At 36.3% G+C, this 9458-nt stretch overlaps 1 protein-coding gene across 1 annotated transcript in view; it reads right to left on the bottom strand.

The window, feature by feature from the left end:
* Positions 1-66: 66 nt before the first annotated feature.
* The window catches only part of TBL1XR1 (transducin beta like 1 X-linked receptor 1), a 120880-nt gene continuing 111488 nt past the window's right edge, over positions 67-9458 (bottom strand). Inside the window, exons 12-18 of the mRNA XM_026061144.1 lie at positions 8789-8817; positions 8099-8220; positions 7543-7617; positions 4390-4517; positions 4046-4211; positions 2938-3039; positions 67-1045 (exon numbers count right to left, since the gene is read on the bottom strand). Of these exons, the coding sequence (XP_025916929.1) occupies positions 1019-1045; positions 2938-3039; positions 4046-4211; positions 4390-4517; positions 7543-7617; positions 8099-8220; positions 8789-8817 (649 nt within the window). The 3' untranslated portion in view covers positions 67-1018. The remainder of the gene's footprint in view (positions 1046-2937; positions 3040-4045; positions 4212-4389; positions 4518-7542; positions 7618-8098; positions 8221-8788; positions 8818-9458) is intronic.

The raw sequence follows: 9458 nt of genomic DNA, 5'->3' as shown, positions 1-9458 counted from the left end.
AGCTATGGTCTCAAAGCAACAGAAGATGCATTATTTTCTTTTATTTTCTTTTTTTTTTTTACTTCCTTTTTTTTTTTTTTTGCATCCCTGTATTTTCTATTCTGTATTTTGTGCCCTTCTATTCTTAAGTTTGGCAGAATTATATCCCAAATAAGAAACTACTGCATTTCAGCCATGTCACCAGAAAAAAAAACATAGCATTATACCCATTACTGACATACTTGATAGATTAGCAGGACGTGCAACATCACACCTCTAAGATGGATTTTTTCTCCTCTCTCCATAATCCCTTTTCCACCCTCCCTCTGTTCGCAAAATTGTGCTCTGGGAGCCACAGAATGTACCAACATTATCAGGTTCAATCTACCTCTTCAAAGAATGCTTTAAAATAGCTTTCAAAGAAATGCTGGTTTTTTTCCCAAGGTGAAAAAAATATAAACAAGAAACTAATTCACTCCCTTACTTCATGCATCGTAAACTTAACCAAAACAAAACAGAAAACCCAATGTTTAAAAGCAAAGAAAAAACTACTGCTGCAGATTTCTGTAAGTCCATTTTCTCTGTACACACAAACAGCTCAACTACTGAGAAGGAAAAAAAACCCCGCAATCCATTGTCATAATGGATTTAAAGGGGGGAAGGGGTAATGAAGGCTGCCATTAGTATCTTCTGAATTTGGTATGTATATGGGTCTGCTCTTGTATATGGTATATTTCTCTCTCTCTCGCTCTCTCTTCTGTTTTTCATATCCAAAACCTTTAAATGTTATTTTGGGGCACAGCAGATTCCAGCACTTGGTGAACAGGATTCACAAGCTGTGACAAAACTCTGTCATCCTCTTCAGGGTGTAATTTTTTTTTTTTTTTTTTTATATACAGTATATGTATATACTTCTTTTACGTTTGGCTGTAGTGGACTGGCCATGGTTCAATTGGGACTATAGCAGTACATGGGTCAGGGACAGTCATTTTGGCTATGTACACATTCATAGTCGGTCCATGGCTTCCAACTAGTAGCGCTATTTCCGTAGGTCTAATACACAAACCTGCAAGAAAAAAAAATACAAAAATTGCACATTATATAATATTATATATTTATACAGTTCTGTCTTAAATATCAGAACATAACCCATAAACCAGATCATGCAAGTTTAATCTCAAATCTATTATCAACTATATACTAGTGAAAAAACCACCACATAAGTGCTTTGGTTACGAGCACCGAGCCAGGCACACTAGGGACACTGCTACCTAATGAATTACTATCAGAACATTAGAAACATCTAATGCAAGCTGTTTGCCTTTTATTGAATATTAAAAGACCAGGAACTTACTTGAATCTAGTTTATAAAAATATAGTAAAATGAAATTAAAAATACTGTGTGGGAAAATATTAGAATTGATCAGAATAATCTAGAAAAAAATATTTAACAGCATACAAATTCCAGTTTTCATCTTCTCAAAATCCTCACTAAGAAGCACTTCGACTTGTGTTACGTCTACAAACTAAGGCTACATCTATTAGTAAAATATAATCATATACAAGCTATGCTCATATTCATCAAATGGTTCAAAAGTTCCCTATTTGTTTAGTTATTAGCATCTGTAAGTATATTTAAAACGGAGAGGATGAGGAGGGCTTTCCCTAACAAACTATATAAAACATACCAAGAATGATATTCTCAAAGCAAAAACTAAATAAAAAAAAATAACAACAGATACACAGAAATCTGATGCAAATACAATCAGCCTCTTGGGTCAAATTAACATAACAGACAAAGACTGGAAAAGTAAGACTGCATGTATCCAAAAGTGTCATCTAGGGTAAGCTGACGATTTCTACTCAGGATACATATTGAGCTTCTGCTCCTTTCATGATATTATCTACATTTATATGACAAAGATGCTATGAAAAACTAACTGAAATTAGTTCTCTAGGATATAGTTTCCTTAAAGATTTTAGGGCGTCCTGTTTTTCGTTCGGAACAATAACTAAGTGATCTCAGCAGCACAGAGCACGTAAGACAGGAGCAGGACAAGGAAGCTTTGTGGATTCTTTGGCACATGAGTCAAGGCTTGAGACTCTACACTACAAAGCTCCCAGGACTGCTATTTCCTAACATTTTTCACTTTAAGCTACAGCACCTTAAGATATATGCATTATTACTTTTATCCTGTTCTAAATTTGTTTTTCCTTAGGCTCCCTCTCCTTTGTTATAAAACCATAGGCAAATGAGAAGTAAGCAAAAAACAAGTGTTGCAGTTGTTATTAAGAACTGCATATTAATATTTCAACTGCAACACTTTGCAGGACCACACCAGAACAGCTAGGAGGTGATGCTATAACACACCAATATGAGGTGATAGAGGGTGTATTCATGATTAAACATATGATTCTGTTCCCTAGTTGTTCTGAGCAATGTAAGCAGACTGGTATTTACATATATAGTTCCTGTTATTTTTAGGGACTTTTTAACTACGAGCATTCAGAAATTTGTACTTTGTTTTGTTGCTCTTTTTATTTGTTGATTGCAACGCAGAGGATATTTTGTTATCATGCATTATAAAAATATCACCTACACTGAACATTTTTACTTGAAAAGGGCAGAGGCAAGAATGAACTAGTTTCCACATTGCACTGAAATGAGCAGCCACACTGAGCAAATTTCCATAGTAAGCATCAGTGGGGACAGAAAATCCAAATTAAATGCATCTTCACCTTCTGAGGTTTCTGGATGACTGAGAAACAACCCATGCATTAAGCTGGAATAAAGACATATTCTCCTTTCAACATTACAGCACCTTTACATGCCAAAATCTAGTTGTCGGCTGGCTGTATTCATACTTCATCAAAATATGGAAATTTTGTCTCCATTAGTCAAAAGATTTCCAAATGATGTTTCTTGTTAGACCGTCAAATAAGTCAAGCTGCACTTACTGAACCATCTGAAGCACTTGCTCCAACTTTGTCTCCTGCTGCATTCCAGCAAACCTCAAAAATTCCTCCTGTTCCCCGATAACTGTGAACTAGGGCACCTGTCTGAAAAGGGAGAAAACATGTAATTAATATAACAAAATTTACACGAACAAGTGAAATTTGAAAAACAYGTAGAACTTCCCTGTTGCTTTTAAAAGCCGAAATTCTCAGAAGAAATGGTTCAGATGGACAATCTAAGCACTGTGTTAAAGGTGCTTAGGTTAAAGTTTTCCTCACAAAAGACCGTTATCCTGTCTTGATCTCTAGCATTTGAAAGGCAAAACTGGGGGTTGTTAAAACTAATTTCAATTATTAAAATGAGCCTTCAAAAAATAAATATCCTATTCCCAGTATGCTGGCAGAGATCACATTTTGCATAACAATAACGTCCTTACACTTCCATTCGCATACAGCTTTCTCTTGACAGAAATACAAAACAAGTAGTAGGTAGTGTTCTTTCTTAGAAAGTTCTGTGGAAACCTCTGTCTTTCCCCTCATATATATATATATATATATATATGTATATTTTAAGTGAAATTCAATGAAATAGCTGCGGAGTAACAAATTTGAATGTCTACTTTTGGTCAGCATTTTTCACAGCAAACTTGTTTTATCTGGAGTTTAAAGTTCAAAAGTCAAAGATAATTTTTGGATGCAACATGCTATTGGAGAAACTTTATTGAACATCTAACTTCTTTTTTGTTGTTTTTTTTCCTCCAAGAATGCTAATAATATAACCACAATTATTACTTTGCCAAAAGAAGTATGTGATAGATTACATAGGAAGTGGTGAAGTCCAGACAGAGTAAAAACAAACAAAAAAAAATCAAAGATCACAGTACCACAAGATTAACAGGTATCAGACTGAAAACAATACGCAAGCGCTTAGAGAGAAACTATAAATGTACATACACTAATACAAGAAACTTCAGAACAAAAAGAAGTGAATCAGCACATTAGCAAAGGCAAAGCTCTTTGTAGCAAAAACATGATGGTGCAACAAAAGTTGGCAGAGTATTAACAAAAAAGACTGAAACAAACTTTCTAAACAGAGACAGAAAAGTTATACCTGCGTATTCCAGATGTGTACGCATTTATCGAAGGAGCCACTGGCCAGGTACCTGCCATCAGGACTGAAAGCTACACTGTACACAGGTTCTTGATGTTTTGTCAGAGTATGAATACAAATTCCTCTGTCTACATCCCATAACCTAACAGTAGAATCAAAGGATGCACTGTCAAGGGGAAGAAAAAATAGATTAATTACATGTAAATTTTACATAATTTAGAAACATACAAGATAAAGTACCCTACAGGGTGTTGAAACATTCTGTGAACCTACATATATAAAGAGTGATGTAAAAATAATGCTCATTTTCTTAATAGGCATTTAAAAACAGAATGAAATAGTACCTTGCTAACATAAGATTGGCATTTGGATTATTTGTTCCTGGTCCTGTAGGACTCCATTTGATAGTATAAATTTCTTTGTTGTGTGCTTGTAAATCATGGACACAACTGTCTTGTTTCATACTCCAGATCTATGATAAAATGGAAGAAAACACAAAGGCATTTAGTACAATATCGTACTAAAATACATTTTACATCTTTCTTCTTTATTGCTTGCAGAGCCTGACTTGCTACCTTTTAGGCCACTCAAAACGTTTGCTATGACTGCTGGATTCTGGAGTAATTACGATAAGAATCATTCCCCAAGTACCCTCCTTTCTCTTAGCTATTAATACCTGATGGGGTTAATAAATACTAAAGGTACGGTCTATAGAAACCAATCTGCATGTGCTAACTGCAAGCCTGTTGAAAAGTGCAGGGATGATAACAGATGCTAAAATGAGAAGACCAACATGCATATGTTTTTGTCTGAGTTGACAAAATATCACAGCCCTATTTTTAAATGAACTTCTTCCTACACAGATTGAGTGAAATAAAGGGATAGTAAAGAAATTTTCTGTTTTCATACAAAGTAATAGATGCATACTCCAAAAATAATTGTGGCATTTTGCTGGTTTGTTAGGATTTGAATTGCCAGGTGTTTGTTCAGTACTTTGCACAAAGGAGGAGTTCTTTAGGACTGCAACTCCTAAATATCCTTCAACAAACAAAATAACGTTGGTCTATTAAAACTTTGTGTTTCTATTACAAAATGTATTTTAGAGGGTTTTTACACCTTCGCATAAATCTGAAACTTGATATGGTAGTTTATAATCTGAATATTTCTTTTTAATGATATCCATTTAAGCAGTGCTTTTAGCTCATCTCTTTTACTCCAAAAAAACCTAACAGGAGCATGGTTAAGCCCAACCCTATTGGACATGGAGTTTAAGATACGTTCAAAGGAATAATAGTTTTCACAACTGGAACCTCACTAAAGGAAAAATTGATTTTCAGTGTGCGGGTAGAATTAAAACTGTATTTCTCATTTAAAATGGTTTGATCAAAATCTAGCTCCTCTTCCTAAAATAAGTGTCAATGAAAACAGTCCATATCAACTGCCCTAAAGAATACCACATTGACATTACAGGAGGCACTGGGGGTGGGGAAGGGGGGGAAATCAAATCACTAGGTGTCTTCCATATGCTTCAAAACTTGACATTTTCCAAGGGCAGTAGGAATGAATAAGTGATTCATGAGCTGAGGTGGCTTTGGTGAAGTGCAGCTTTATCTACAAGTAATTGGTCTTCCAATTAATCCTGAACAAAATAAAACAATTGTTTCCAAACTGGGCTGGATTTAAAACAGAATCCAAGAGGTTAGAGGTTCTTTACAGAAAATTAATTTTTAAAGAATGTAAGACTACAACAAACATATGTTATTTCACATGTGTAGCAGTCACTTCGTGTATTTCTGTTTTACAAAACTCCAGGAACACAAAAAATCCCTCATGATTTGGTAAAAGCTCATGCTAAATTCCATCTAGAACACAAAAAGAACTGTAATACTGAAAGTACATTCACTGAAAGTAAACCTGAAGAGACTTTGGATTCTGTTTTGCCAAATATAAAGCAACACCAAGGGCTAGGTTCTCAAACCTAGCTCTGGTTCATACCTTAATTCATAAACAGTTCCCTCWTCTTCAGTGGGACTTCTCAGGAGTAAGGCAGTAATTCATTTAAGAGTACCAGAATCCAGCCTTCAGAGAGCTGAATCAATCCTCTGCATAAGATTCTTTATAAGAACAGGTCTTTGGACCTACATCATATCAGAGTAACACACAGGGGTCTGCACAGTTTGGGCAAGTGTCCTTCTGAGAAGCTCTGCAGAACTTCCCTCACTAATACAGAAGCTCTTGATACTAACTGTTGAATTGCATGAGCCCACACATGGTGGCATGCTCCCAGTTGTCATCTCTGCTCACTGAGACACAGCAATAAGAGCTTGAGCTCTAGGTTGGAAATCATTTCACCTCAGTTCAGCTGCTTCAGGATTAAATACCAGCTGAAGCTGGCTATTTTGACTCCATCCATTGCCAACGGAGAAACACTGACATTTTCAGAGGTTTATTCATCATACTTGGCTTAGACACTTAAATTAAGAAAGAATGAATTGCTCTTTAGAGGTGCTAGACACTCTCTGTTGACTAAAGATGTCTAGACATCTAACTTTAGACTAGAGGCTTAATGTTTAAATGTCTATATTTAGATAAGGTGACTTCCATTGCAACTGCCTGAATGCATGCCAGCAGAGGGTATATCTGATGACTCATTCAGCTATTCCCTCTCTCTGATGAAATGGTGAGCTAGATGCAAATATCTTTCCCAGAGGCTACCAGTGGGACAGTGCTGTCAGCATAATACCAAACCAAATCCTGAAACTCTGCCAAATATAATGCTAAACACCCACTAAACATAAAACAGTAGGAGGAACGGAAAACCATCTCTAAGATGGAAATGGCACAGGCCTGCAAGTCATGAACAACTTCATTTCTTCTGCCGCATCTAACCTGGCGATATTTTTGCATGGACCTCTAGTGCTTCTTGAAGTCATACGTACACGTTACATTACCGCCTACATACACAAGTTTGCCCCAGTTCTACAAGGCAGAATATTGCTTTGAAATTAAAAACTATAGAATGACTCCTGCTGAATTAGAAAAACAAGGGAGTACGGTCTCTCAAGAAACAATACGGTAAAGATTTTATCTAGAAAGAAGGGGAAAACAGAAGAAAACCATCAAAGGAGCTAGTTACCCAGTCTTGTATGTGTTACACATCACATAAATTCCAACTTTTCTTTTTAACCAAAAACAAACAACAAGCGTGACAGGTTAATGATTAATGACCTGATTCTGTATAACAGCTAAAAGCACCTAATAAATCATGCTCCAAGTCTCAGGGTGGCAGCCCGTTACAAGCTCTCTGGACCAGGGCTTGGCTCTGATTAACAAAGATTTGCTAGGAATGCCTAATCTTGCTATATTAAAAAAGAACAAATATTAGAGGATATAGAAAGGACAATGATATTTCTGTATTACCCAAGCTAATGGTGCACACTGGAGAATTCTACAAAGACAAGGCAGTCTACAGTAGCCATTACCAGAACTCCAGTTACCTTTAGAGTCATATCATCAGAACAGGATGCCAGAAGATTACCAGTAGGATCCCATTTGATTGCATTTACTTCATTCTAAAATTGAATAGTGAGAATAATTTGAGTCTTCACTTCCATTACAAATGACAGTTAATGAAAGATAAAGTTAGACAGCAATTATAAATATTAGTATTTAACATTTAATTTCCATTCTTAGCATCCACTCCAATAATGACTTCTTTTTGCTGCCTATTCACCACATTTTCCCATGCATGTTCTTTCACATCACACCTTGTGCATAGTAAAGTCTTAAAGCTACTATGTTTCTCCTTGTAAAGTTTGGTATGATATCCTGGCACTGATAAAAGAGGCTGCATATGGCAATGAGTTTTTATTGTTCTAACGATAAAGACTGTGGTTACCATATAATCTTAACTAACACTACCAGTGTATGCATCTATTGCCTGTTGCCAGAGACTGTCTATTATGCAAACGCACAGTCTCAAGCATACTGGAACTCCAATCCCTAATTAATAATAAAAATATCATGTAGCAAACACCATTTTCTGCTACTTACTGTGTGACCCTGGAAGGTTTTGATGGGCCTGTCTTGTCCTAATTTACAGACATGAATACACATGTCTGTACTGCAAGAGGCAAATGTGTTGTTGCTCTGCCAGTCAACATCTAATGCTGGTGCTAAAAAAAGAAAGATATTTAGAACTATGGTATGTATTCTGCAGGGGTTTGATCTGCAAATTTAGCGTGCATCAGCTTAGAATAAATGCTAACAGGAAGCAACCATTAATTTTACAGTAACTCTAAAGATAATCAAATACTTCAGAGAAGTGAGAAATGCAGCTGAAAATTTTGAATAAAGAAATGAAACAAAGTTTAATAGAAGACATTAAAACATGGAATTATCTGAAATGAAACACAAACAGAAGACAGTGCAGCAGGACAACAAGCTACAGTTAAGTCATCTAAAAATGAATCTCAAGAGTCAGCCTGAGGAACAGGTTCCACAGCTTAACACATTGCCATGCAGGAGCTGATCTCTACTAACAGTCCATGTTTGTGCTCATGGATGGCAGCCAGTAAAAGGTTAAATTTTTTTTTTTCCAGATTGTTAAGCTATGGTAACCTAATCATGGGCCACATAATCCATTTGGTCAGGACTAGGTATTTATGGCAGATAGCATGTGGAATCTTGAAGGAGGCCAAACAGTGATGTTTTCAATTGTTGTCCTGCCACTGAAAACACAGCGTGAGTGGAACAGAAAGTGGAAACGAGACACATTTCTTAAAGATTCTTCAGTGATATGTTCCTCATCCTCTCTGTTCCATTTTCCAGCTGATTCTGGCAGGCTTGCCCAGCACGCAGCTCACAAAGCAACTTGTCTGACCTCCAGTGTGGCAGCCCTCTCATCCCAGCTGGCCAGCGAATGTTCACTGGCCTTTCAGTGAGCTTGAGGTCAAACAAATTGGGGACAGCACAGTAGGAAGCGAGAAACAACGGGATGTGGAGAGAGGACTACTGTAGACAGGTTAGAGGAAGGCCAAGGTACTGTAGCGGGAGAATGACAAATGCAGTTTGTGGCTGATAAACAGAAATCCTTAATGGCCCACTCACTTGATTTGTCTGCCACTGTACTAGACGAAGTTAATAGTATTTGAATCATCTCTTATGACTTTCATATAACTGCAATAATATTGCAAGTTATGAAGTTATAAAATCAAAACTACTCCATCCTTGCTTAAATTCTTCTAAAAATTCATACAACTGTAAACACAGGAGTCAGTTTCCAAAGACTGTCCGTAAGATTTTTAAGTGGTGTGAATAAATGCATTGAAGTTCACAACTTTTCTTTTCTGCTTTTTTTTTTCTTTAATAAATAACTTTTTTTGTTCTTTGGAGATGACAATCCAGAATGATC

Source organism: Apteryx rowi, unplaced genomic scaffold (assembly GCF_003343035.1).
Source record: "Apteryx rowi isolate R43461 unplaced genomic scaffold, aptRow1 scaffold_10, whole genome shotgun sequence".
Lineage (NCBI taxonomy): Eukaryota > Metazoa > Chordata > Aves > Apterygiformes > Apterygidae > Apteryx > Apteryx rowi.
The sequence above is the reverse complement of the archived record's forward strand: the minus strand, read 5'-3'. Positions and strand labels throughout refer to the sequence as shown.